Raw genomic sequence first — 27,991 nt, 5'->3', positions numbered from 1 at the left:
AAGTCAGGTGGAAGGTGATCAGGGAGGTTGTACGGCTCGCAGACCCATTCTCTCCGCCTTGCTGAGTAGTGACTGTCAAGGGCAATCATGATAATGTCAGTGTGGAACAAGTGTGTGGCCTCTTGGGCTTTTTGGTGACATCTGCAAAGTTTAAATGTTAGTGACAGAAAATGGACGACCTTCTGAATGTGCCTCTTGTTTTGGTTGGGAAGATCAAAAACTGTCGGAGAACACTTTAAGAAACATGAAGGAGGAAGTAACTGTAAGATCCTGAAAATGGATTCCCGTATTGCCAGAAGAATTTCAGTGCTTTTTAGTAAAACACTTGCATATAATAACCTTAAGTCTTATCATACGTCTGCACCAGAAAAAAAAAAAACCCTAACTCATGGAGATCCCCATGGGAAGTACTGGGGAAGCAATACAAAGATAATAATAATTAAAAAAAAAAACACCATTAAGTTTGCATATTCAATGTTAAAATACTGAGGTAATAGCAACTGCTTAAAAAAAAAAAAACCCACCTAGCTTTACTTCTGTTATTGCTGAAAAAGACAGTAATACTGATTTGAGTGACCTTACTATACCAAAAATGGGAGAGAGGACTTGGCGGACATTAACTACTGGCATGGCGTCACATTCAAAGCAAATTACACAAATCGGGAAATGGAAAAATAGAAGTCATGGTTGTCATCCTTGAGGTCTTGAGTGAGGGTGGACAGTTCCAACAGCAGCCAGGTTGAGGACTGGAGCCTTTTCACAGTTGCCTCTTAGTGGACTGTTCACACAGTTAACTGTTGCTACTCACTCAGTTTCTATTTCCAGGTCAATCCTTACAAAGAAAATGTGTGAATTCTTCATGAACAGTTGCAATCCCAGCTGAAGATGCTGGGCAGAGTGCAGAGGGAAGCACCACAGAACGCTCTGCCTGGTCGGCAGGGCTGGGCTAAATTCGGATCTGATAACCCACCTCATTCAGAGGGCCGAGGTCGGCCAGCTTCTTCTCAGGCAGTGCGGGCCTAGGGGAAAAAGACAAGAGGGATGTGAGGGAGTGCGTGGGAGACAGGAAACCAAAGCCTTTCCCTGACCCATCCCCCCTCCCCAACACCCCTTGCCTGCCAGCCCCAGCTCCCAGCTCTGCGCCTTGCTTTCAAGGAACACTTTCCCAGGTTCCCAGGGTAGAACTTCAGCAAGTCTTCAGAGTGTTGGATAGCCTTTTTCAGCTTTCAGCCTGAATTGGGTCACACCAGACTATTGGATAACCAATTTTGAGAACCCTGAAAGGATTTAGGACATTCAAAACCAAAGTCAAAGGTATTATAGATTATACATGAACTCCTAAGTGTGTGTGTGGATTTTTTAAAGTGACAATTGCCAAGAAGTTTCTTCATTACTATCATCGAAGATTTTCTAACAGCAAATAGTTTGCCCCAGCACAGAAGTGGTCAGACTCATTCATTCAGTGCTGACAGCTCAGCTCTATGAGTGCCACTCCTGCCTGCCAGCTCTACAACTTCTCTCATGCACCCTCCTCCCCTCTTCTCTCTGTGCAAGATGGGAAGCAATAGTCATCATGGGTCTATGATCTACTGTCTTGAAACTTGACCCAGATAGTCAAGAAACCTGCTCTGACTCATGGCCCTTGCTCAGCCCTGCTCAAGTAACTGGTGGCCCTGTCTGCCTCTGTCACCTGGGCCTTATTCCCCAGCTTGACCTTGTGCCCTGCTCTATCTGCCAAGCCAGTCCTCTCTACTCCTATGTGTCTATTCTCACAGAGCCCAGGGACACACCCATGACACTGTCATTACAATTGCCAGCTCTCTCCTGCTGGTTGTACCAAAGCACTAGGCTTCTGGCCTTCAGAGTGACAGTGGCCTCCAGTCTACAACCTCTGCTACCTCCCCTGCCTCCTGCCAGGGATAAGCCATTCCCTGCGACGCAGGCACTGAGCAGAGGCTCCCAGCGGCCACCATAAGGACCGTTCTTAGGCTAAGAGCTAAAGGCAACTTCTGCTCAAGGATTCATACTTCAGTTTGGCTCCTCAGCTGACTAATGTGCAGAGAGCAAGCTAGGATCCCCACAGTCAAGTCGTGTGTTAAGGACTCTCTATGTCTTGCATTGCCCAGAGCCTGCTTTGTCCCCTTGCTTAAGATGGGATCCCCTTTCCAAGCAGCTACACTGAGACCTACTTCCCTGGATACATTCTCAACTTCCTAGAGAATTAGAAATATCTCTACACTGCTCCTTCCTTTACTTGGCAAGCCTGTATTCCTATTCCAAAAAGAAACCACCCTTAGATTATTTTTTAGCTGCTGTGTCTGCATGATCTGTGTGGTAGAGTCTGCCTGTCCATTGCCCCTTGGCACCTACGCTCCCTTTATAGGTTGGTAGCTGGGCAGACGGCTCCTGACATTCCAAACTATACTTCCATCCTCCCCTAGCCAGGCTGGCCACAGGAGATGGCAGAGGCAGTCAGATGCCAGGACCCCTCTTCCAAAGATGAACCGGGGTAAGGCATGCCATCTTTTTCTCTCCTGGCTGGTGGGAACATGGATGTGACGTCCAGGGCTTGGCCCTCCAGGGGACCACTACAGACAGCAGAGCAGGGGGAGGCCGGTTCCCTCCCATCAGGCTTTAGTTATGGATCCTGTGTAAACCCCAGTTGCAGCCTCACAGCCAAGCCTGATCCTAATGGTCCCGGTGTCCCTCCACTGTCTCACTCAGGACTACTACTGAGGCAGCCCGAGGAAGGAGGAAGCAGCCAGAGGAAGCACAGGTTCCTAATTCCACTTGGGAGAAGCCACGAGTCCCCCATGTCCAAGTCTACCCCAAACCCTGCTAACCTCAGAGGCCCTGGCCCGGCCTGGTGCCAAGTCACAACCTCCTCCTCTGGACAGGCTATACACACTGCTCCCCTGGTGAACAGAGGTGGTGCCAGCAGCACACAGGCTACACACAGATGACAATGTAGCGGATGGAGCTCCTCAGGTCTGTCTGTGCCTCCAGGAAAGGCCGCAGGGGCTCAGGGAAGAGGACCAAAGCCACCTACTCTGCCTGGACTGTGGACTCGCAGTCCCCTCTGCCAAGGATTGCAGGGCTAAGAAGTCACTGGGAGAAACAGCTTTAGTGGTCAGGCACTCGTGATGTGCGGGGTCAATTAGTTTAAGTTTACATGACTTCATGAATCCTCGTCATAGACTTTGTGGGTTCATAGTGTCCATTCCACAGAAGAGAAAGTGCAGGCACTGAGTGCTAGGAAACTCAGAGCAGTTGCATGATCAGCAAGTGGTGGTGCCACAGTCCATCCTGCGGTTCTGGCGTCTGCATCCTTAGTGAGCACACAGCTGCTCCTTCCTCCTCCCAGGCAGCCAGCCGGGAAGGACATCATGGCCACACCTGCCTCCTCTGTACATGGGTTCATACTGTGCTGATGGAGTGCCCCACCCCTTGTCTTCATCACTGTTTCAAAAATTCTGACTCCCAAACCCTTACGATCTACAGCTCACTCTGCCTCCTGTGGCATTTCCTCTAGGACATTCGATAAAAAATCCTGCTGAACCATAACCCTTGCACCTGCCTCACAGACTGAGTAATTTGAGAGCAGGAACCAAGGAAATTCCCTTCCGAATCCCCACCAGTGAGTGTGGAGCTCTCATAAAACTGAGACAAGCTTGATGCCCCAGTTGGCTGATAGGGTCTCCTAAGTTATTTTGATCACAGAATATTTTAACAAAGTGTCCTAAGCTTGAAATTCAAGTTACCATGACAATATTTTGGAGATTAACAAAAATATTTAAATCTAATATGCTTATATTTTGATATAGGACAGGACTTCCTTTAACCCTGAAAGCTCCTCATTAAGCTGAATATGGGTCTCCCATGGCAAGCAGTTCAAATGCTGCCAAGAGCAAAGAACTAAGTTGTCATCTCTGTCTGCCTCCCCTCCCCACACCACCACCCAAGACCTCTTCTGGGTGCCCAAAGCCCAGGGGGAAGAAAACGGCTAACACTGGCAGAAAACAAGGGAAGTTGGCCTGGCAGAGGGAGGGCAGCCGTGGGTCACCACACCTTCCACCTGCCTATGGGGCCCGGCTAGCCCCTGCCAGCTGTCTCAGGGCCAGAGCTCCTATGTGCACAGAGGCCTCTTCCAAGTGCTCCCCAGCTATAATTAGGACACTGCCAGGGGGCCTATTTTTAAGAAACACAAGCTCCAGGATGATTCAGCCAGCACTGCCCAGAAGCTCTCATCAGACCCAGTGTCAGCATTTCAGGCTGAACAATGCACTTCTCCAAACCCCGCCCCATCCCAAAGAAATGAAAGGGTTTTCCTGTGGAGGGCAGAGGGGGAGGGCGCAAAGGTTCCTGTGACTCACTCTGCCAAGGGAGGAGGAGGAAGAAGAGGGGGAGGAGGCTCTTGTCTCTGCACCCATTTGGGAAATCCCAGTCTCTTCAGTTGTCACTAAATGAATCCAGGGTGACCCTGGTGACAGCTTGGCGGCCCAGGTTAAGTCCACCCTTAATGCCATTTGGAGTGGGAAAAGGTGACGGGGCAGGCTGGGAAAGCAGGCTGATAGGAGGTGTGAGTGGGGAGTAAATCCATATATTTCTTACTAATTCTCAAAACATTGCCGCGTTTCTTCTCTTGTAATGTTCCTGGTACCTGCCATTGCTGCCTAACTCTGGCATGTGCATGTCGGGTCCTTCCTACACACCCTGAGGCCACCTTGGTGCATGGGAAGAAACTTAGCTGGCAGGGACCCTGCCCCAGCGAAGCTTCACGGTGATAGCATGTATCCCTAGGAAGGGATGCATGGTAACATTGGCTCCCTAGTCCTCAATGCCCATTGTATGGAACAGCTTACGCCAGATCAGGTCTGCTGTGGGCACAGCACCGGCCAGCCAGACAGAAAGCCCAAGCCTGCCCAAGTCTGGCAGGAATTAGGGCAATGTGGGTCACAGAGGCAAAGCACAGCCTCAGCTAGAGAAACAAGTGGCAACGGGCACCAGTTCATCGGCACCTGCTGCCCTCATTCAAGGTCACCCACCTCCTCGCCCTCACATCCCTGACTTGTCAGGAGAGCAGGTGCCACGGCTGGCAGCTGATGGACAGATGAAGAGCCTGGAAGTTTTCTGCCCTTTGTGATCCCGCCTTGATGGCTTGGCTGGGGGCTGTGTGGATTCTAGGCCTGACACCCAGCAGGACACCTGGCAGGTCACGTAGGCAGACCACTCCTCAGGAAGGAGGTACCTGGTGTTTGATAAGATCCACCACCCTATAGCTCATCGATTTGTACTTTTTGAAAGTCGCTAGTTTCAAACCCACCAATAGAAGCCTGCTAGATCATGACTGTATAATTAATAGCCTGAAATGTATAAAAACTGGGGAGCTTGGGCTCTCGGGGGTCTTTTCCTTTCTCTCTCTCTGGCTCACGGGCTTGCGGCGGATCCTGCAACGGCTGCCCCTCCCCCGCCCGGCCATGCTGGGCTGGGGGAGGTGGCTGGGAGACCTAGGTTAGTTCGAATAAACCACTTTTATGCCTTAGCACCGGCTTCAGACTTGATGATTATCTGGGGATTTCAGAAACCGGCACAACACAGACAACCCAAGATGCTCTGTTAAGCAGAGGTCCCCGCCACACAGATGGGGCTAAGAACCTCCAGGCCCCAGGCCCAGCTCTTAGGCCCTCCTCGTGTGGGAGGTGCTGTGTAACCACAGATCACTGCTGAAGCTCCCAGGACATTGTATCCAGGCTCCGAACTCATCTCTCCACCCAGACAACCCCCTGACCCCACCTCACCCTGGGACGCCCATGCTGGTGCAAGTGCCTGCCATTTCATCTTGGTTTCTCCAGAGTCCCCAGGGACCTGAGCATAGGGAACTAATTGGGGTGGCCATGGGAGCAGACACTGCCCCTTCTCACCCTCACAGAGGCTTTACTGCCTCCCCCCATAGCCCTCCCAGCCCTCCCTGATTCCTCCCTTAGCTTCCACGCTGGGGACATTTTCTTCTTTCTGCCTTGGGGGTGCATTCTCATTGGGAACCTTAAGGAAAAGCGGATCTTGGAGCCCCTTTCAAAACACCTGCCAAGTGATCAGACCATGGGATCCCATCACCTCTGACTTCACTTATCAGCTTTTGCCTGACTCGCCACATGCCCGGGAAGAGGCAGCCCCGCTGACAGCACAGAGCAGGAATTCAGGGGCCAGCTGTGGTCCTCACCTCATGAGAAGGGGACCTTTTCTTTTTTAAAAAAATTTATTTATTTTTATTGGAAAAGCAGCTATACAGAGAAGAGAGAGAGAGGAAGATCTTCCCTCTGATGGTTCACTGCCTACGTGGCTGCAACAGCCAGAGCTGAACCAATCCAAAGCCAGGAGCCAGGAAATTCTGGGTCTCTCATGTTGGTGCAGGGTCCCAAGGCTTTAGGCCGTCCTCGACTGGGATTAGAACCGGCGTCCATATGGGATCCTGGCACATTCAAGGTGAGGATCTTAGCTGCTAGGCCACCATCCCGGGGCTGAGAAGGGGACCTTATCTTAAGATAGCACTTATTCAGTTCTGGGACCCTGAGCATCTCCGTATGATGAACAAAGCCATCAGCAGTCACTAACTGTTGTGGGCTGTGGAGCTGATTTACATTGCTTTAGCTGAGCACTCAGGAATCAGGCCTAAGGCAGTAGCACCTGGCCTTTGCAGACTCATTGACGTCCTATTGTCCCGTTAATGGGCTTGGGGGGAAGAGGAGATAATATGTAACAAAGAGGCTTTGGAGCAGAGGGCTCCCAGCACTTCTACCACCACCATGGTCTCTGTGTGTCAGTGCTTTTCATTTGGACATTCGCAGTGCCTACTATGCCGGCTCAGCGGAAGAATTCTAATCTGTCCAGGCATTTTCGCTATTGTGAGACTGGCTTTTTACACAATGTGAACTTGGAGGTTAATGTCAATGATAATGTCTTATAAAAGGGCCTTCTATTATTCCTACTGTTTTGGCTGTCCCCATTGACCTTATGCTAATCAAGGGACCTGTATTTAGGGTTTCATTCTTTCCTTAATCTTTAGGTTCTCCTTTTCTTTGTGATACAAGATTAGGTTGTAGGATAAGAATTGTAGCAGGAATTTCTATTGTTTTTGGATAAAGCAGATGGCATGGTTGTTCTTAGAAACACCCACTTGACCATGACGTGGAAAGTCTGAGCCAGAGTTTAACTGATTGTGTATAAATAAAGCGGACGGCTTTATTGCCGTGTCCACTATCATCATGGAATCCTAGTGGTCCGTCTCTTTCTTTCTGCGCCTCATCCACGCACCCTTCCCGAGTTCCGAAACCCAGGCTGGAGCTGGACTCCAGCAACTAACCACCACAGGGATGGATGACCAAGAAAGGAAAACAAAGAGGAAGACGAAAGGGAGGAGGAGAATCATGAACAATCCAGGGTCCTCTGGCTCCAGTGTAAAAGAAATGTTCCATGCGGTCACTCCACTGGCCAACACGAGTGAGCAAGCCAGAAAGCCACCGCCTGCTGCCTCCTGAGCTCCCAGACCCAGTCCCGAGGCAACTACCTAGGAGTTGCCATCTGTCAGAGATGTGGAGACCTCACATGCGCCCCTGCAGGGTACACTGCTGGTGCCCAAGGTGGTTCTTTCTTGGGCAAGGTGGTCCCGGAGCCTAAGAAGCACTGTGAAGACCTTCAAGGAGTAGAGCCCCAGAATCGTGAAGGAAGGGTCCTGAGGACTCCAGACACAAGAAACTCAGCTTCCACCCCCTTCTGCTTACGAACCATGGAAACAAGCTTGCTTGCTCCACTTATATAAGGCACCTGCAGCACTCCATGGGGAGTGGAAAGAAGGTGCTCATGAAAGGGGGGCGGTCCCTGTGGCCTTCTGGCATCATGGTCTCAGCAGGCCTCATGCACTCATAGTCACGTGGCCTCCCCATAGCTCCCTAAAGGGATGACTGAGGCAAGTGCCAAAAAGGAGAGGAACTCGAGGCTGCAGCAGGAAGCAGGCAGGGGACAGAAAGCCACTAAAATGGTCCATGCAGAGATAGTGGTGGGGGGACCCCACAGCTGGTGGTCCCTTCTGGGCCTCGCCCAGCCTCCTGGCAGTACCCGGCCCATTTGATAATGACCTGATATTTACGTGATGCTGAAGTGATAAGGCAGAGAGGGACTCAGCCAACCATCTGACCCGGAAACTCTAGAGTCTGCGGAGTTTCCGCCACCTTCTCATCCCTTTGCCAAAAGCCAGATTACCTGGAGAGAAGCTTGCTTGGCCAAAACCATGGGGAGAAGCTGGGCAACTGCTGGTCTCCAGATAGATCTCTGGGGACCGGGGCGTGCTGGGCTCCAGCATGCAACAACGGTGGCAGCTGGCATCTAGAGAGGGCAGGAGTAGGGAGGGAGGAAAAGGGGCAGGTGCCTGGGTCCTCTTGGAGCCACCCTGCCTGACAGCCCTTCTCTTCTGCACCTCTCTTTCCCATAGGGAGTCCTACAATCTTTTCCCCAGCCCTGCTGCTTGGAGGTCAAGTTTGACAAGGATTTGGGAAGAAAGGCTCCCTCGGCGTCCATTTTCCCCTTTTCAGGCAAGCTCTGTATCCTCTAACGTCACCCCGCCCCCGCAACCTCCAAAAAGGCTGGGAAAAGGGAAGAGAAGGGGTGAGGGCTGCTGCTCCCAGGCCCTTGCCAGACCTGCTGCCCTAAACTGGGGACAGCTAAGTCCCCACAGCTGGAGCTCCTCCAAGGGCCACATGCCCAAGGCCACCTGCCGTGAAAAAAAACCCACTGCAAGACTTGGACCCCTTGGCAAATTAAGGAGGGGAATTTCCGGGATCAGGAAAAGGGGCTGTGGGAAGTGGCGGTAGGGATGACTGACTCTAGGGTCACAGGAGCTGGATGCAGGCTCTCTTCACCTCTTTTGGGAAGCTCCTGATTTGATGGAACCGAGTACCACTGTCCTCAGACACCTCTCACTGGGGCTGGGATTGCTTTGGGTCAGGCAGGGAGCATCTTCCACACTCTTCACTTCACCCCCACCTGTCCTTAAATTTACCCCTGACTCCTGTCTCCAAAACCACTTCCTGAAGCCAGTGCCAATCTGGGAGTCTTTTCTGGTTAAAGACTCCATAGGCTCCTGACAGCAAAGTCCCTGTGGGCCCAAGTACGAGTTTGAGAGGAATCATCTTCAGAGCCAAGCGCAGCCACCCTCAGCCCAGTGACTGCACTGTAGGTGGACTCCTGGGGTTTCTGTCCTGGGTCTCCAGCCCAGAGGGAAGAGGGGGCCCTGACAGACTGCTCAGCAGTGGCTAAAGATCAGAAGCTCCCTCCCTGCTAATACCCTCGGGAAAGCAGCAGAGCATAGCTCAAGGCTCCCCCTGCACCCACATGGCAGACCCAGAAGAAACTCAACTCTTGGCTTTGGACTGGTTCAGCTCTGTCCACTGTGGCCACCTGGGGAGTGAACCAGTGGAAGAAAGATCTTTTTCTCTCTCTCTTCCTCTTGGTAACTTTGCCTTTCAAATAAATAAACAAATCTCTTTTAAAAAATTTTAAAAATTGGAAGCTCCCAAGGGATGAATTCCAGTTTCCTTACGTAAAAGGTGCTGAATCAGACGGCAGACCCTTCTCTATGTTTTATGCACAAACTCTTGTCTGGGTCCGCTCTTCCTTCTGTACCCTGCTCTGGGCAGTTTTTTCCTGTCCATAGTCTTCTGAGACAACTGCTACCTTATTCAAAGAGACTGAATCAAAGAGGGAGATAAGGCTGGGGTCAGGACCAAGGTCACAGGCAGATGTCAGGATGGATAGGAGGTGGGGCAGCCTTGAGTCAGGACTGAAGCCATCTTGCTCCTTGAACATAAACCTAGCTAAAACACCCTGCCTTCCGTCTGGGCGCTGCAGGAATACCCAGCTTTTCACTCCTTGCTTCCTCCCTGGGACTGGCCTGTGGAAGGCGAGATGACAGCAAGTAAGGGAGCCTCGGCAGCGCTGAAGAGACCCCCAACCTGTTCTGTCCTTCTAAAAGCTGACCTTACTCCTGTGCCTCACCACTTCCCCAGAGGCAAGGGACCTGGGGACCAGCACCTGCTCCCTCACTCAGCAGCTAGACAAATCCTTTCCACAATCGGCTTCCTCCACGTGAAAAGGAAAGCCTTGCTTGGGTTGTGGCGAGAAGGCTGAAGCGCCTGTGTAAGGGTGCCCCCACTGCAAGATCACTATCATGGCACTGGCTCATTATGTGCTCCCCACAGCATTGCCAGACCCTTGCCAGAGGGACAGGAGACTGGTTTATCCTAACTTAGGGCTGAGGAAGCTAAGGTTCCCTAAGCACGCAGGACTTCCCCGGCTCTGCAGCTGATGGGCAGTGGGGCTGAGACAGTCCCCACGAGGCAGGAGGTCCATGGGACCAACTGCTGTAACCTGCTCCTGGAATAATTAAGATTCAGTGCATGGGTAGTCCCTGGCCACCTGGGGCATCCTGGGCAGCTCCATGCTGTCATTTTAGGCGGGTGATTTTTGACCCAGGAAGTTGTTGCGGCATCTGCAAGCTTTGGGGCTAAACAGGGCAGGCAGAGTCAGACAAGGAACAGGACAAGGCTGGAGACAATCGCTCGCTGTGCCTGGTGCACAGGCCCACAGGACGCTGGGAAATTCACAAATCTTCAGAACCCCGCATATGGGCGGAGAACACTCATGCCCAGAAAGGTTTGAAGGTTTGAAGACGTGCCTAAGCTTCCACAGCTGCCACATCACTGAACTGGGAGCAGACCCAGGCTGCCTAACTCTAAGCCCAGCGTTCTTCTATGCTGGGCTCATCCTTGCAAGCCATGCGGGCTTGTGCCTCTATTTGTATGCACAACTGGTGGGGAGCAGAGAAAGAGCTGTGGGGCCAACAAACACCATGCAGCCGCTCCCTCAGCCTAGCCCAAGTGAAGGGTAATCCTTCTGGGCCCGCTGATTGACCCAAAGGCCAATCCTAGCACCCAGCTTGGACCAGACGCACCCCACAGGGGACAAGCAAACGCTACTCACGACTTGTCTCGCCTGCCAAGCCTCCTCGGGGGGCTGGCTTGTCTCCTTCGGGGTGACAAGGATTTCCCCCGGCTTCTCACTTGTGTTGGAGAGTGGGCACTTGCAGGTTTCAAGATCTGCGGGAAACATGGGGAGTTAGCCACAGCGGTCCCAGCAGGACCCTCAGTTCTCCTGCTGCACAGCACCCCGGCCCGGCCTGCTCAGGAACTTGGAGGGGGTAGCAGATATCAGACACCTCCATGTACTCCCTTTCTTCCGCGTGGACAGGAGGCAAGGACGTCACACCCCAGAGGGCAGTCTACTGGCACATCCTATGAGGCCCCCTTTTCCAAGGCAAAGAGAATGCAGCAGCCCCAGTGCCTTGCCTCCTGGGACCATGTACGGCTGCTCAGCAAGTTTCTCTCCATGCAGGCTAAGCCTCATCTGTGCTGCCTCCGAAACTAGCTTATTCTCACCAGACACAAGGAGGGCAGACAGCAAGGTACTGGTGCTAAACATAACACAGCCTGAGCTCAGAACAGTGGCCCTCCCCGTGGGCCTCCAGTCACCTTGAAGGTAAAACAGGCAGAGGGACAGCCTTCTAAGGACAGCTTAAGCAAGGCCAAGTCTATGTCAGGCCTTGTTTGCTATGGTGACACCACGTTAGATTTTTAGAGTAAAGGGCTTTGCAATTTACAGGGCCAACCAGTCACAGATTATGATTCTAAAATGGGTTACTAAGCAGTGTGACCAATTCTTCCTGGGAGTTCCCCAGTTTCAGTACAAAAATCTTATGTCCTGGAAAACTTCAGTTCCAGGCAAACTGAAATGAGTGGTCACTCTGTAAAGACAACATAAGACCAACTAGAGCATTGATATAAAATGGCTACATGACAGATCTGTTCTCATAAGGCGAACTGCAGGCCAAGACGTCGCTTTCACCAGCACATCCAAGTCAGTTTGAGCTATGGTTTTGCAAGTGGTATGTGCAGAAACAGACTTTGTCAATATCCAGTAATATATGGTGTCTATTTTTCATTTTCACAGAATGGCTTTTGGCCATTCTAGAAATATAGGCTCCAGATGAGGGGCAGAGCAAGAATGGGAAATGAGAAAAAAGTGTCTTCTCACACCACTTCATTGTCCACCCAGCACCTACCTTCATTCTCATGTCTCTGGCGAATTTCTCCAGCTCCTTCCTTATGTCAGCCCTCAACATCTTGGACACATTGAGGACCAGCTGCTTCCACTCAATGGGCTGGAAGCTGTGGGGCTCATGGGGGACATACAGCCCGATCTTGACCTTCTTGACCGTATGCAGGTATTTCTTATAGGAGTCTTCAAAGTCAAAGATGAGGTCACTCAGAGTCCGAAAGGTCAGTGGCTTGTCCATCAGCTCTGCCCTTCGGCTCATGCCCAGCGAGCCGTACCGGCCATTGCAGTAAATCCCCAGCACAACATGGTGAAAGCAGTTTCCTGAGAAGCAGGTTTTAAAGCTGATGGGGAATCGCTCAATGGAAGGCTGCCCATTGGTTAAGTATCTCAGACAATCCAAGTCAAGGAAGAGAAAGGAGATCTGGAAAATTCTCGGTGTTAGGGACCAGGAAGCAAAATCTCTTGGAAAGGGGAGGTGTAAGTCCATCTTGCTGCTTCTGAGCTTTCCAGATGAATCCTTTTGCACAGGATTCATTTGCTGTCCTTGACTACTGACTGTCTGATGCACAACCCAAAACTTCCTATCTTCTTAATAAATACAAAGCAAACCATTAATAAGGGATTTTCTTTTCATGCTTGGTTTTCTGCAAGGGACACAAAACTAATTAAGAGGTTTTTTTCCCCTAATGCTATTGGCATGATGTGCTCAGACTGCCATGTGTGCGGACACACCAGGAACCAAAGGCCTATCCAGGTGAGAAGTGAAAACCAGAAGCCAGTCAGAGGACACGGGGAAGACCAGCTGGCCAATCATCCAGATGGCGAGGCGAAGAGAGGCCTCAGGAGGGGTCACGTTTGTACCTCTTCTGCTGCTCTCGCTGACCCTGGCATAGTCATGCCAGAAGCCTTGGGTAACCCCCACAGAAAGCTGCCTTCAGCACCCAGACCCCTGGCCTGGTCCAACCTCAGCCACTGAGGTCATTTCAGGAGTGAACCGGCTGACAGCAAATTTCTTCGTGTCTTTGTCGCTCTACTTTTCAGATAAATACAGTAAATCTTTTTCAATAAAAAGAAAAAAAGAAATCCTACAATAAACTACAACAAAGATGATACTTGAGGCACGACAAGTGAAATAAACCAGACACAAAGAAAACGCTGTAGGATTCCAGTTCTGCCGAGGCACGTGGAGTCAGCAAATTCAGAGCCAGGGCACAGGGCAGTGGTGGAGAGAGGCTGGGCCCATGTAAGTGAGTACTTTCCACTGGAGAAGATGACAGTCCCAAGTATGGCACTAGGAACAGACCATGTCATTGACTTACACCCTCAAAAAAGGTTAAAAAGATAAACTGTAGCTTATAAATATTTTGCCACAAAAAGAAACAAAACCACAGAACCATGTGATGTGTGCTGTAGAAGAGGCAAGTCCAGAAATTTCTGGGTGAACAAGGGCAGGCCTGGGTGCGGCAACCCTGAAATTAGTCCTTGGGGACAAGTGGAGCCATCCAGGAGCAGTGGAGCAGAGGAGCTGCCAGGATAACTGTTCAGATCCTCAGGATTTGCTACATCATCACAGCCATCAGTACGGCCTTGAGACGTGGAACAGCAGCTGTGGACGGACGGAGGGACAAGGAAGGGAGACACTCTGAGTCTCCCCAGGAAGGGTGGGGGCGAGGCAGCAGCTCCCCAGCCTTCTGGGACACACTGAAACTGACGCTTGTGATGAACCTGCTAACTTCCTAATCCACAGTACTTTAGCACCATGAGCCGTGAGCAGGGGCCACCGGTCAGTGAGGGTTCCCAGAATGGTACCCTTAATTCAATAGAGAATTTGGAAACAAAAGCTAATCTATCCAGGAAGCAGGTAGAAATGGGCACATGTGTTTAAGCAGCGTACAAAGAAGTGGCTTGCAACACGTACTTCGCTTGGCAGCCAAGATACAAGTTAAAAGATGCCTGCTTCCCACACTGCAGTACCTGGCTCAGATCCAAGCTCCAGGACCTGACTCCAACTTCCTGCCTCCCATGTGGAAACCCCAGACTGTGTTCCCAGATGTTGGCTTTGGTCTGACCCAGTCTGGATATTGTGAACAATTAGGCAGGAAACCAGCAGATGGGAGTTCTACGACCCATCTCTCTCTTTAAAGCAAGAAAAGTGTCTGTTCACTAAAGAGGCCTCTGCTCTGGGCTACAGTGCAGAGAGAACACACGACCATGTGCCAAGGCTTACAGGGAGCCACACTGACCGGTGCTGAGGCTGGGCAGACAATCCTGTTTCCTAGTACCTGCTGAAGGATTCATGAGAGACGCAGACGATGACCCAAGTCATGACCTTCCCCATTCCCATGTGGGAAGCAGGACTCAAGGGTGCTGACACAGAGCGAAAACAAGACAAAGATGCTGCTGTAACTTTTACAAGTTAGGCCAGTACTTCTAGTCTGTATCTAAGAATCAAATTTCCCTGAGTTCAGCAGTGTGTGCAAACCTCTCCACATTCCCAAACTTGGCTGAAAATACCATCCAGGTAAGAACAAAGCAAACTCGAGAGCACGCTGTCTCTGATTGGCCAAGCTGAGAAGCTGTTCCAAAGTCGGAAGGCTTTAGGTTTAATTCCAGTGGCGGCATGTCCGGATGTATAAAATCATGCAGGGACAAGGACGGTTGATAAAAGCAAGATGACCTATATCTAGTGGCATTCAGACATTCCTCGGCCAAGACAGCCGATGTGAGATCACCAGCCCAACCTCGAGTTCACTGACCTCCACCAGCAGCTCATGACCAACTGTTCACCCCCATTAAACTTGCAAAACGCCCTACTGAACAGCTGTGGCTGACTTCTAACACCAAAGAGAAGGGGCCATGAGCCATCTGCTACCTTGGCACCCCACCCCCAGGCATATGTTTCACCTCCTGTGTGGGAAGCAGGTGTCCCAGGGGGGCTGGGTGCAAGGGGAGGGAGCTCTCGGGCATGCTCAAATTTCCATTTTTCATCTGAGGCCAACAGAGACAGTCTTGTTCCAGAACAAGCCTGTGAGTGCTCCCTCAGCTGCAGACACACAGAAACACCCTTCTCAAGAGTAAAAGGAAACCTAGCAGACCACTCCTCATGACGAACATGTGTCCTTCTTGGAAAAACAAAATCTGTTTTCATTTGAGAGGCACAGAAACATAAAGAAAGAGAGACAGAAATTCTCCAAATGCTGGCTCACTCCTCCAAACTCCCATAACAGCCAGGGATGGGCCAGGCCAAAGTCAAGAGCCCAGCACTCCACCTGGGTCTCCTCTGTGGGTAGCAGGATCACAAGTACTACAATAACCATCATCCACTACCTCCCAAAGTGTGCATCAGCAGGAAGGTTTGGAAGCAGAGCAGGGACTTGACTCTAGGTACTCCAGTCTGGGATGTGGTGTCCTGAGCAACATCCCAACCACTGCCCCACTTCCTCTGCTGTTTGCTTTATCTCCTGGCTTTCCTGCCTCCTCTCTCACTTTCCTCCTAAAGGCTCCTTCATAGATAGTCTTTTACATCTAAGTTCATCCAAAAATACTGGGATTTCACATCTTTGATCTTTTTCTCCTCTTATTTCTACCATGTTAAAAAGATTAATTTTTTACAATAGTGTAGGAGTTAAAGTCCTCACCTTGAATGCACCAGGATCCCATATGGGTGCCAGTTCTAATCCTGGCAGCCCTGCTTCCCATCCAGCTCCCTCCTTGTGGCCTGGGAAAGCAGCTGAGGACGGCCCAAAGCTTTGGGACCCTGCACTCATAAGGGAGACCAAGAACAGCTCCTGGCTCCTGGCTTCAGATTGGCTCAGCTCCAGCCATTGCGGCCACTTGGGGAGTGAACCACAGGATGGAAGATCTTCCTCTCTGTCCCTCCTCCTATATATATATATATATATCTGCTTTTCCAATAAAAATAAATAAATCTTAAAAAAGAGACATTTTACTTGAAAGAGTTCCATAGAGAGGAGAAACATAGACCAAAAAACTCTTCCATCCATTGGTTTACTCCCCAGACAGCCACAATGACCAAAGCTGAACTGGTCTAAAGCTAGGAGCCAGGAGCTTCTTCCTGGTCTCCCACATGGGTGCAGGGGCCCAAAGCTTTGGGTCACCCTCTACTCTCCTGTTTTCCCAGGCCATAAGCAGGAGAGCGGGTCAGAAATGAAGCAGCCTGGACTTGAAATGACACCCATATGGGATGCCACTGCTATAGGTGAAGGCTTGGTTTACTATACCACGGCACCACCCTCCTTTACTGCTTAATCAACAACTGCAAACCCCTACACAAGCTCCAAGTTTGTATTTCCAGTGTAGTGCCTCTCTGTGAGAACCTCATGCCAACGTTTTTCAGGCTCCTCAATTCCAATTTGTCCATCTATGAGTTCATCTACTCATAAATCTGACTCCACTCTCTGAGTCTTTCTCTTACAGTGTAGTGTTATGATGGAAGTCAATGTGATATGCAGTCCTTTCCTTCTCTTGGACAAATACATAGATAGAGATAAGATAGATGTACATAAACCAGTAAGTGTGAATCCTTCTGCAAAAGAAGGCAGATGGATGAGATAGATGATGGATAATGGGTGACAGAAACAGATGATCATGGTAAATTAATAGATGGGACAGATACAGCCAACCCCTTTTCTTCCGCCTTCAGTGCTGCTGCTCCTGTGGGCTCTGCAGATCCAGTCCCAGCCTTTTCCAATCTCCTCCTTCAATCTGTCTTGCAGAGAGTGATCTCCTGAGAGAGCACAGGGGACCAGGCCACTCCTCTGCTTCAGAGCTACATTTCCCACTGCATTTTGGAAGAAGGTCACTCCTCAGAACAGCTCTCGAGATTCTAACAGCTCCTGCCCAGGACCACCTCTAAGCCCACAGCTTTCCAGGTTTCCTTTGCCACCAGCCCTTCCAGCCATCTACCTTAGAAGATTTAGGAGTTTCTTTTTTCCTCCACCTGACCATGTTCAGTGCCATTACCACTAACAAACATCTCACAGTTTACTAGATCTTATTCCTGCCAGGCCAACGAGTCTGACAAAAAATAGAACAGAAAAGGGAGGACAGCCCAGAACCTTGGGTCAGCCGTGTTCTGGCCAGCCAGGACACATCACTATTGCTTAGTCTCCACAATCCACTCTTGGAATTTTGCCTGGAGATGGGTTTGGATCCTGGCTCTCTTGGCCCTGATTTTACCCAAGTGTCTTTCCTGTTGTCATGTCAGATTATTGCAAAAAGCCATGTTTGCTTTCTTGTCCCTCCAAGTTAGAACTCTCCTGGTGACATGAATCTGCAAGGTCACCGAATTGGGTTGGCCCTGATAGAAACCATAGCTAACAGGTTAGACAAGTGCGGATTCGAGGAGCCTAACATTGGTTTGATTCCACTCCACATGGGGAAAGTGAAGGCAGCAGGGTAGTTCGAGGTTTCCCTTCAATTATACATCATCTCTACGAATATAGAATGACACCGACACAAAGAGCCCACAGTGAGGCCACCATCAATGCAGGAGACACTAGCATGTACAATTTAAAGGATACATGCCCAGGATGACGGCCTCCAGGCATTTGATAGGCAAGGACTCTCGGGTCATTTCTTTTGCTGTTTCCATTAGCCTATAAGATAGAGCATAGCAGAGGACTTTAATTATGTGGTAAGTCGTTGCACCTCTCAGTCCATCAGCATGCAGGTTCCCAACCAGGCATCATGCAGGAATATAAAGGGAAAGGGGGACTCATCTCACAGGAGGGCTCCAAAGCGCGATGGCACTTGACAGTACTAAAATCCTAAATTCATCATTCTTCATTCCAGGGGTTGGTTCCTGGAGGTTACTGCCAGTACCTCATCATGCCCCCCACGCGCCAGCACAGGCAGCGTTGCAGCAGAACAAGCAATGTCGGCCTCCTAGTGCCGACTTCCCAAGGCTCTCCCATCCTGAGACTTGGTCTTTAGCACTGGACTCAGCCACTAGACTGGCCTATGATTCAGTTCCACCTCCAACTGCCTCTGAGGTATCGCCGTCCCCCACTCCTTACAGACCAGGACCCAGGGATGGAGATTGGAAGAGGGAATTGGCCACTCAGGGGTAGGAGAGAGGCCATCTGGCCCACAGACATGTGACACTTACCCACTCAGCGGTCTCATTTTCCTAATTTCAAAGAACTGGGTTCCTGTGTGATTGTATCTGTGCAGTATGTAAAGGGAAAGTGACCGGAAACTGCAGCAGAGGAAATAAATGACACCTCCTGATTTCTTGGGGAGGGATGGGGTGTGAGGAAGCAGGGACTTTTCAAAGTGGGAGAAAAGAAACTTTGAATGCAGCTCTTTCAGGGTAAGCACGGAACCATGGCTGAGTATGTGCTGCAAGTTTACAGCAGCTGAGCCAACACCACATGCCAATCGACTCACAGCCACCCTCCCTGCCAGGCCCCCAATCTCTTCCCTCTCTGACCAGATGAACCTCAAGAAGGTCCTGACCTAGACAGATGTGGAGAGCCATTTTCTGTCACCTTCCAGAACCACCTGTGAGGACCCAGTCACATTCAGGAAATGGTCAGTTAGTACCATGCACCACACGGAACTCCCCATGTAGGGTCCAAGTTGGAAATCAGCATCAGGTGGCTATGCTGGGGCTGTCAGCCTCTCCCTGGGAGCCAGGCACCTCACTTCCTCTTCTGTCACCCCTGACTGCCCCAGGAAAATGCCAAGTTGGGGAACTGAAACTCCAAACAGCAGGAGGCGAGAGGTCAATGGTGTTAACTCTGTCTGGGGACGGGCTAGCTGGGTGTCATTCCTGCCTGGTGAGAACCAGCCCTGTGGGGTGCTGGTACTCAGTCTTCAAGGGCAGACACAGTTCCCTGGCAAGGTCCTTCCCCAAAGCATAGACAAAGGCAGGCTCCTGGGGCACACAGGAGGTGTGCAGTGATCCCAGAAATCCCTGGGGCCTCTAGGCTGGGTATGAACAGACAGAAACCAAGACTGGGGCTTTGGGGCCTTTGGGAGACTGAGTCCTTTATAAAGCAGGGACGGAGGACTGCAGGATCTTGATCTCCACTCCGTGACCAGCAGCTCCTCCTCTCATTCCCATTCCTGAAAATACACCAGAAGGGGCCAGCAGACCACTTACTCCTGGTCCTTGGTCTCTGCCATGTTGCCCACAGGGGCTGCTGGAGCTGATCAGACTGCAAGAAACCTGAAGACATGAGTAGAAATGACCTCAAGCCTGGCCAGGCTGAACTCAGCCTAGACCCACAGGGCTCCTCAGCTCAAGCTCAACTAAATCACCTGGAGCCATCACAGAGCCCCCATCAACTCATGTAAGAACAAGCCAAGTTATCGGCTTGGGTGGCCTGGGACACCAAAGACAGCACCAAGTGGATCTCTGGCAGACCAGTAGTTCAAGAGGAAGGCAAGTAGGTAGGAGAGGAAAGAAAAAGAAGGGAAGTGTAGGTGGAATAGGGTGGGAGAGAGCAACAGATGAGAGGAGGAGGGAACGAAGATGACCGAGGGGAACAAGGTGGATAAACAGAGAGGGAAGGAAGAGGGGTCCCGGGAAGGCAAGTACAGGAACAGGTAGCAGAAGCCATGGTGGCTGAAGGTGGCCCTCACCTGTTACCTAACCCTTGCCACCCTTGCCCATACCTTGCTTGGGGGCAGAATGTTCTGGTTCCTGTACTCACACCTACTCTGTGCAGACTCCATGCCTCCAACTTTAGAGAGCTTTTGATAATCAGCTGGGGTAGATGTGCCACCAGGCTGTGATCATCATGCTTGGCCCCTGGCTGGCTGGGCTCAGCCCCTGGCTGGAAGGATACTGTAGCGTCTTCATGTAATTCTGGATTGCCTGGAGCCAGTCTGGGATGGTCATCGACACCCTGTAGTTTGGGACTTGGGGTATGGAAGGCTGTGGAGAAACAGAAGGATCATGTTATTAGAGAGGGGCTCCGGGGCCAGCTCATGAGAAGCAGACATGGGCTGCAAGCCCCAGCGAGCTGCTGCTTGGCATGGCCACCTGTGCACACAGTGCCTCCTCCAGCAGCACCCCCTTCTCCTCCACCAGTACTGTCAGTCAGCCTCTTCTTGAAGCCGTCCATCCGGGGACGGGGAGAGGAGGCTGCTGCTGCAGGCACAGGGCATTCAGGGAGAAGCACACAGGGCTGAGGGACAGGGCGGGTCCATCCTCAGGGAAAACAGGGTCAGGGAGGCCCTGGGGACTTGGTGTGTAGCCGATGGAAGGTGACGCTGCCAGGGAGTGCCCAGGGGACAGCTCTGGGCAGCCTGGCCAGGCCACCTGAGGATGCTCCTCTCCCTCCCCAGGCTCCACAGGGAGCTGAGAACAGCGGATTCGCCCCCTGCTCCCACTCCTAATGACCCCGATGGCCAGCACCCCTGGCCATCTCCTTCCTCCCAGTGCCTCTGACCTCTCAGCCTAGAGATGCCCCACTTGCCAGCAGCTGGTCTGTCAGTGCAGAGATCTTGTCGCACTTCCCCCATCACAGTCAAAGCACTTCGTGTGGGTGTGTGTGTGTGCGCGAATGTGACTGTGTATATACACATAGACACAACTGCTCAGCCTGCTACATTCTGCTTCTAACACTTTCACTCCAATAATTCACATTCCTTTCTGGGAGAGTCATTTTGGGCAGCAGAACATTCCAATTTGAACATTTGTTCTCTCCCATACACAGTCGAAAGATGAGCTGGTTCTTGGTGTCTGTGTCCTAACAAACACCAGAAGTGTCAAGATCATCCTTACCTATGGCAATAGCATTCCCTGGCTGACCCATGCCTGCAGTGCAGGCTGAGAGTGTACCAGACATTTCCATGAGGAGTGAGGGGAGAGGGGGAGAACAGGCAAGTATTTCCTATTTCCTGTGTTGCAAGCGCTAGGGCAAGTGCAAATGGGAGAGGAAGCAGAGGAGCAGAGGAAAGGAGGGTCACACCAGTTATTAAGACTTTTTTTCCAGAGCCCATTTTGTGCACAGTGGGGTAAGCTGTCACCTGCAACACCGGTAACCCATGTGAGCACCTGTTTGAGTCCTGGCTCATCCATCTCCAATCCAGTTTCCTAACACACCTAGAAAATCAGTGGGGGATGGCCCAAGTGTTTGGGTGGAGACACAGGTGGAGTGCCAGGCTCCTGGCTTCAGCCTGGTCCAGTCCTGGCCATCACTGCCATTTGGGGAGTGACCAGCAGATGGAAGATGCATCTCTCCTGTCTCTGTAACTCTGCTTTTCAACTAAAAAAATAAATAAAACTTAAAAAAAAAGGACATTGAAAAAAATGTCCACTCAGAGAGGCTCACTGGTGCCTCTTTCCCAGAGAAGTTGATGAGCTAGCCAGCAACTTGCTTGGAGTCTGCTATGGGGCTGACCACAACATTACTTTAACTGCTCCCAACCCCGCTGAGCCCACAGTGCTGGACACTAGGAGTGCGAGTCAGCAGCAGCTGGGCCTGGGGAGAGCAGCCCAGCGGCGCCCCGGGGCTTTCAGCAACAGCTGCTCACTTACTCAGCCACCCTGCGAGCTGAGCCCAGAGCTAGCAGGCAGGAACTGACAGCACAAATGCAGACATTCCCCAAGTCCCAGGCCAGAGCAGAGCAGGCTGGGGAGGGGGAGGCGGTGAGGAGCCAAAACTGTGGGAGGGAATGATGTCACCGGCTACACCTCGCCTGCCTGGATGTCTGGGAGGGCTGGCTGGGGCTCAGGCAGGGGCAGCTTCCTCGGGTGGCCGAGGTCCATCACCCCTTCTATCCCAGATATGGCCTGTCAGCCACACAGGCTGCTGGAGTATCATTAAGATATCAGGATGAAACCCTTGCTAGCGCCTACTGGCTGTGCACCCTGCGCACACCTCTGGTTTCCTCCTGCTAGTCCCCTCCTTTGACACTTCCAGGCTGAGCCCCAGCTGCTGTGTAGAGAAGGCATAAGGGGCTCGGCCCAGGGCGGTCGTTAGGTGCACACTGTTACTACTCATCAGCAATAGGATCTCGGGGGTCTACACTGGCAGAAGCCTGAATGGATTATCCTTTTCTAGAACTGGCAAACAGACTCACCAGTGGCCCAGGTTCCTGGACACTCCACTCAGGAACTTCAAGTCATGAAAATACCTTTGTACCTTAAAGGATGACAGCATCCACTTGCTCCAGGGGACTCAGGGCAATGATGACTTAACCTCCATAATGCCTGCAGAGTTCACATACGGTGATTAGAAAACTCTATATGCCTCCAGGGGGGGAAATGGTGCTAGAGGTTGGAAGCAACCCAATTATCTACAGTGGCTGAATGAATGAAAACAAACGTGATGTGGAGTCATGTATGCAATGGAAATGAAGCAATGATGAGAAGACTTGAGATGAGTCCTCTCATATGAGGTTCCTAGAATCCTCAAACTATACAGAGACAGGAAGTTGGAGAGCTCGCTAGGGCTGGTGGGAAGTTCCAGTTGGGGAAGATAGGAAGGGTGGCGAATATCATGGCAAAATAATGTGGGAGGGCTTCATGCCATAGAACTGTACACTCACGCATGGCTCAAGAGCTAAGCTGCATATCATGCAGATTTTACCCAAACTAAAAAGGCCATGCAAAGAATTCACAAAAGAAATAAAAACACAGACAAATATTTGCAGGGAGGGTGAAACTCAAGCTCACTAATAGTTCAAGAAATGCTGATGACAGCTACCACACCATGTCACTGGTGACTGTCCAATTAGCAGAGATGATCTGAGAAGCAGGTAGGTTCCCTGCGCTACCTGGATGCCCCAAGGCACCGACAGGAACAGCACAGGGCACCCCCTCACTCTTCAACCCAGCCTGGATGCTGAGAGTCCCTCCTCGTGCTATTTTCCTACTGGATTTCAGAAAGGCCTACCTGAACCTCCTATGCCGACTCTCTGGCCCTCCCCTGGAGGTGCTCACCTCCAGCTCCCACCCCCATCCTGCTCAGCATGCAGCAACACAGCCGACAAAAGGCACACAGTTGAGAAGACAGACTAGGACCAACCTCTTCACACAACCACTGGGCCTGCAACTTCCACAGGGGCTGTGGAGGTCCTGAGCGGCTGGACAAGGAGGAGGCGTGGAGTGGACAGACAGGAAGATGGTTCCATGAAACAAACCACAAACAGGACTCTTGCCCACAGTCTCCCACTTCAATGCTGCCCAACGTCACCTGCCAATCAGAAGCCAGCAGGGGGAAGCGGGGAGGAAGGGTACAGTGTGTACAAGTCCCACTGCCACCTGGGACGTGGTGGGAAGACCACACAAGAGACCAGGGTCAGGGAGAAGACAGGAAAAGGCCTAGGCGGCGCACTTGAACAGGAACAAGGAGAAAGTAAAACGTCTGGACATTCCTGCTCGGAAAGACATACTACACAGAACCAACTCTGCTCTGGCCACCTCCAAGAGGCACGGTAGCCATGGCTCAGGATGGGCCCCAGCTCCCACATCAAGGCCAGCCAGGCTTCTGCCCAGTGCAGAAGACTGACCGAGGACAGGAAAAAGAGGGCTTCCGGTTGGGAGCCAGCAGGAGCCAGGCACGGGGCACGGACCGCAGTCAAGGCTCAGGTCGCCAGTGCGGGTCCTCCCTAACTCACACGAAACTCATTCCGCTAAAGGAAATGCAAGGTACCACCAGCAAGTTCATGGAAAAATGGAATTAAAAGATATGCTTATTTTGGTGCAAATTTAAAAAAAAAAATGGCAATCCATGCATAGGAGAGGGTCTTTCCAAAGTTCATAAGTTACATATTATTAAGAAACTATGTTTGGATTCCAAAAAGGTTTGGCAGCAAAACATTTTCCAAGAACCTTTTAAAAGTACCTTCCTCCTTCCAAGTCTGCAAAGAATAGGAGAAATGGAGGCACACACACACACACACCACACAAACATGAGATCTGCAAGAAGCCAATGGAAGTTTCCTGCTGAACCTGCCCTGGTCTTCCGCTCCAACAAGAGGCCAGCTCCAACCAGGGAGGGCACAGGAAGCTTGCTTGGCTTCCTCTAGGCCGGTTACTCCCTCTCCAGGATCCTCCAGTTCTTGCCGTCTTCTCAACAATGCCTAAAAACCTCTTGCAGCTAGTCAAGGGGCCACAGTGACCAAGTCAGGAGGAAAAACACAGAGCAGGGGATGCCGGAAGTAGGAGACCCCCTGGGGCAGAAATGACCAGGGAGCCAATGCAATGTCCTGTCCTCCAAGGAAACAACGACTGGGTCCTCCTCCTAAGCCCTGTCTCCCTCCTCTGCCTGCTTCCTCTGCAACTTAGGCCATGGGTGCCACCAGGAGCTAATCTCCCTGAAACCTCCCTACCCCCTCTGCCATGGCCGCCATCCACCCATCAGCTCTCTTCCACGCTGATTCCTCAGCAAACTCCTGGTTTGACTGAAGGGACTTGGCCCCAGGAGAAACAGCATGCCAAGCAGGACTAACCCTGGCAGGGTGAGGACTTGGGAGACGTCAGAGCAGGGAGGGTGGGGTCTGCAAGTTTACTGGGAGGGAGAATTGACTATTAATATGCAACCTAAGAGAAAGATGTTAACTTCTATGTTTAGGTTCACAAAGCCAACTGCCCACATTTGTACTGGTGGGGGGAATCCAGGCTTAGAAACAGCTGTCACTTAACCTGTGGATCTCAGAAGAATACAATCTCATGTGGCGGCTGTGTTCAAAGAAAAAAAATTGACTTTTTTTTTTTAAGAATATAGCATTTGGACCCTGCATAATGGCCTAGTGACTAAATCCTTGCCTTGCATGGGCTGGGAATATGGCTGCCACTTCCTGTCCCTGCTGCTCCACCTCCCATCCAGCTCCCTGCTTCTGGCCTGGGAAAGCAGTCAAGGATGGCCCAAAGCCTTGGGACCCTGCTCCCATTTGGGAGACTCGGAAGAGGTTCCTGGCTCCTAACTTCAACTCAGCCCCAGCCATTGTGGCCACTTGGGGAGTGAATAAGCCGATGGAAGAGCTTTTTCTGTCTCTCCTTCTCTCCATAAATCTGCCTTTCCAAAGAACCTGACACAAACTGTGGTCCACTCCCAATTAACAGGTGACGAAACTTAAGTGAGAGACCCAGGCCACAAGGTAGATGGAGAACAACCAAAGACCAGAATTTAGGCCTCTCATTTGTTTTTGTTTTTTTTCTTCCAAGTCTCTTTCATCCTAAGAGCTGCCTCACAACAGTAAAGGGGACAGTGAGTAACAGAGACCATGGACTCTGCTTCAAAGGGCAGCACAAGAACCAGGGGGGACATGGGACCGCAGGGATCAGGGAGGACTGCGTCCACACAACCCAGCACAGCCAGGCCTCACATGTCAGCTTCCCGGTGAGGCAACAAGCCCCCCAGTTCCTGGAGGTCTTTAGACAGGGGGGAGCTCTGCTGTACTGAATCACCGTGATTCCCATGCAGAGAAAGGGGTCCCCACATACCCCGCAGAGGCAGTGTTAGTGCTGCGGGTGTGACCTGAAAGACAGCACGAGACAGAAAGATCTGGTCTCGGCCCCCGGGCCAACCTCTCTTTCCAGCTCTTCAGTAAGGAAAAATTCTGAAACTAGATCTGCGAATGCAAAACAGCACTGTGCTCATATCCCAGGAGGAGTGAGCAAGGTGACGGTGGCTGGCGCTAAGAGCAGGCCCAGAGCCTACCTGGGCGCCAGCAAGAACCCTGTGACTGACCAGCGAGCGAGCTGACTGCAGCAGGAAGTCTAGACCTGTCACCTCTCCAAGGGCACACACACAGGCTCCTGGCCTGCATATGCTCAACTGTCCCCAGCCTGGCAACAACACCAGATGGCCTTCCAGCTCTCACGCCTAGCATCGCCAGCCCTGCCCAGGAATCTTCTCAGTCCCACCAGTGTCCCCGGGGCTCAGGGGAGCAACCATCCAGCCAGCTGTGGCCTAGGCTCCGCAGCCTGTCTTCCCTGCTTGCAGTGGGAAGTGTACCAAGGAAATGCCTCTGACCAGGACATCTGCCTCCGCACATAGCGACATTCTGGGCCACCAAGCCCAGTGGGTTGACTGGCTTCTCTCCAAGGTAAAGAGAGCTCCTCTCCTCACCCTCATCCAGTGCAACTAATTCATCATCGGTGCTGGAAAGTCCCTTTAAGCCATAGCCAATAAAACTTCCTCAAATTTCCCTGACCCCCATCCCTTGGAGCCCAGAGAAGCTGGGAAGTGAGACCGCGGCGGTTTTGCAAGTTTTAGAGGTGAAAGTCACTGTCGTGGAAAAAAAAAATTGGCAGAAAGTGTAAAAATGATTCACACTGAGAAGTCTGACGGGCCGATTGCAAATTCATTCACAGTTTAATAAATCACTCGCTAGGGAGGGAGAGGGAGGGAGAGGAGCATCAGATCCAAAGAGGACACGCAGAGGGGGACCCTGGGGATCTGTGCATCCTTGGCAAGACCCCAGCGACCCTGCGGCTGGCAGGACGGGGGTGGGGTGGGAGCATGAGTAAATAAGAGTTTGGCTGGAGCTTCAAAGAAATCTTGGCACAAGCCCACAGCACACACACCCCCGCCAGTAAGGCCTGTCGCTGACCACTTCCCCACCCATTCCCAAGGCTTCCAAGGCAAACTTGTCCACTAGGAAAAGGGGCTGGTGGGCGGCAGGGAAGGGGAATCGCGCAGAGGAGTAAAATGGAGATGGCCTCTATTTGCTCGTTGGGAGAGTGTGGTGCCCGCGTGCTAACACATACACACACCCCACATCTCCCTCTGGGAAACCACTCACCTTTGCCAAGAAGGCAGCGTTCCTGATGGCGCCCACCATCTCGCCACCCTTGGGGTGCACCTTGGCCACGTGCATCCACATGCGCTCCCAGGTGTGGCTGTCGATGGGGAAGCCGCTCTTGTTCACGTGAAACAGCACCCCGCCGTCTTTGTCCTCCTCCTCCGAGCCCCCGCTCGTGGCGAGGCTCACTGGCCGCGCGTGGCTGCTCCGGGACCGGGTGCCTTTGGCTCCTTTGGGGTGGGGGCAGCGGTGAGAGTCGGTGGCGGAGCCTGTCATGGCGGGACCGAGGCTGGGGGTGGCGCGTGGCGGCAAGGGGCGTGTGCGGGCGCGCGGCGGGAATCAACGCCCCGCGGGGGCGGCCTTGTCCATGCCTCTGGCTGCCGCAGGACGAGAAGGGGCCGAAGCGGTGGGGCTCCCGGTTCACCGGCCGTGCCTGAAATCGGGGGGTACAAATAGCAGATGGCACTAGCTAAGTGGACATCGGGAGCAAGCAACGCGGCTCCCTGTCTCCGTCGCCGCGCTCGGCACGCGCGGCAAACCCCACAGGAACTGAGCCCGAGCTTCCCGCCGTGCGATTCCCTAAGAAAGGCGGCTCAAAACCGGCCACCAAGCTGCAGACGCACCTAGACTCGGGGGTGGGAGAGGACGGTGTCCCGCGAAACCCCTCCTCCCGCACCCTCCCCCACACACCCGGAGCTGCCCAGGCGTGGCCGAGCCCGCACCGGCCGGCGCGTGGGCGCTGCGGCAGCCCCGGCTGCAAGGGACCCGAGTCTTCCCGGCAGCCCTTCGGGAAGGCCGGTCCCGCCCCCCGCACACACACTCCTCCCGCGCTCCGGGTTCCAGCAGAAAGGGCTGCAAACGCGCCTCCTGTCCCCGAGTTCCAGCGCCGGGAGCTGCGGCCACGGGCTGCAGGCGGGAAGCGGACAGCACCGGGACCCACCTGCGGACAGCCGGGCTCATCGCCGCGGAGCCTCCCCGGGCGGCGGGGGCTGCTGCTGCTGCTGCTGGGCCCGGGGCGGCCGTCGCCTCATTCCATGTCCCATTCTCGAGCGCTACCCTGTGACATATAACCGAGTCACCCGGGCAGCCGCCGAGG

General features: G+C 52.3%; 1 protein-coding gene and 1 long non-coding RNA gene across 4 annotated transcripts; one reads left to right on the top strand and one right to left on the bottom strand.

The window, feature by feature from the left end:
* Positions 1 to 85: 85 nt before the first annotated feature.
* VASH2 (vasohibin 2) lies at positions 86 to 27,991 on the bottom strand. 3 transcript variants are annotated; one of them, XM_058669167.1, is made up of 10 exons: positions 27,836 to 27,991; positions 26,896 to 27,328; positions 19,983 to 20,071; positions 18,296 to 18,352; positions 17,709 to 17,783; positions 12,170 to 12,551; positions 11,032 to 11,147; positions 8,913 to 8,978; positions 8,257 to 8,379; positions 86 to 1,019 (listed from the first exon to the last, which is right to left on the bottom strand). In XM_058669167.1, the coding sequence occupies exons 2-10, from the start codon at positions 27,169 to 27,171 to the stop codon at positions 947 to 949; spliced, it is 1,257 nt and encodes a 418-aa protein (XP_058525150.1). In that variant the 5' UTR covers positions 27,172 to 27,328; positions 27,836 to 27,991; the 3' UTR covers positions 86 to 946. The 3 variants fall into 3 exon arrangements, with proteins under 3 accessions (XP_058525150.1, XP_058525151.1, XP_004578708.2); XM_058669168.1 differs by lacking the exon at positions 8,913 to 8,978 and having other exon boundaries at positions 27,836 to 27,990; XM_004578651.3 differs by lacking the exons at positions 8,257 to 8,379; positions 8,913 to 8,978 and having other exon boundaries at positions 88 to 1,019; positions 27,836 to 27,985.
* Positions 1,359 to 21,275, top strand: LOC131481241 (uncharacterized). Its single transcript, XR_009246172.1, has 3 exons — positions 1,359 to 1,660; positions 2,442 to 2,509; positions 21,135 to 21,275. It is a non-coding gene; the product is annotated as an uncharacterized LOC131481241 (long non-coding RNA).

Source organism: Ochotona princeps, chromosome 10, assembly GCF_030435755.1.
Source record: "Ochotona princeps isolate mOchPri1 chromosome 10, mOchPri1.hap1, whole genome shotgun sequence".
NCBI classification, from domain to species: domain Eukaryota; kingdom Metazoa; phylum Chordata; class Mammalia; order Lagomorpha; family Ochotonidae; genus Ochotona; species Ochotona princeps.
The sequence above is the reverse complement of the archived record's forward strand: the minus strand, read 5'-3'. Positions and strand labels throughout refer to the sequence as shown.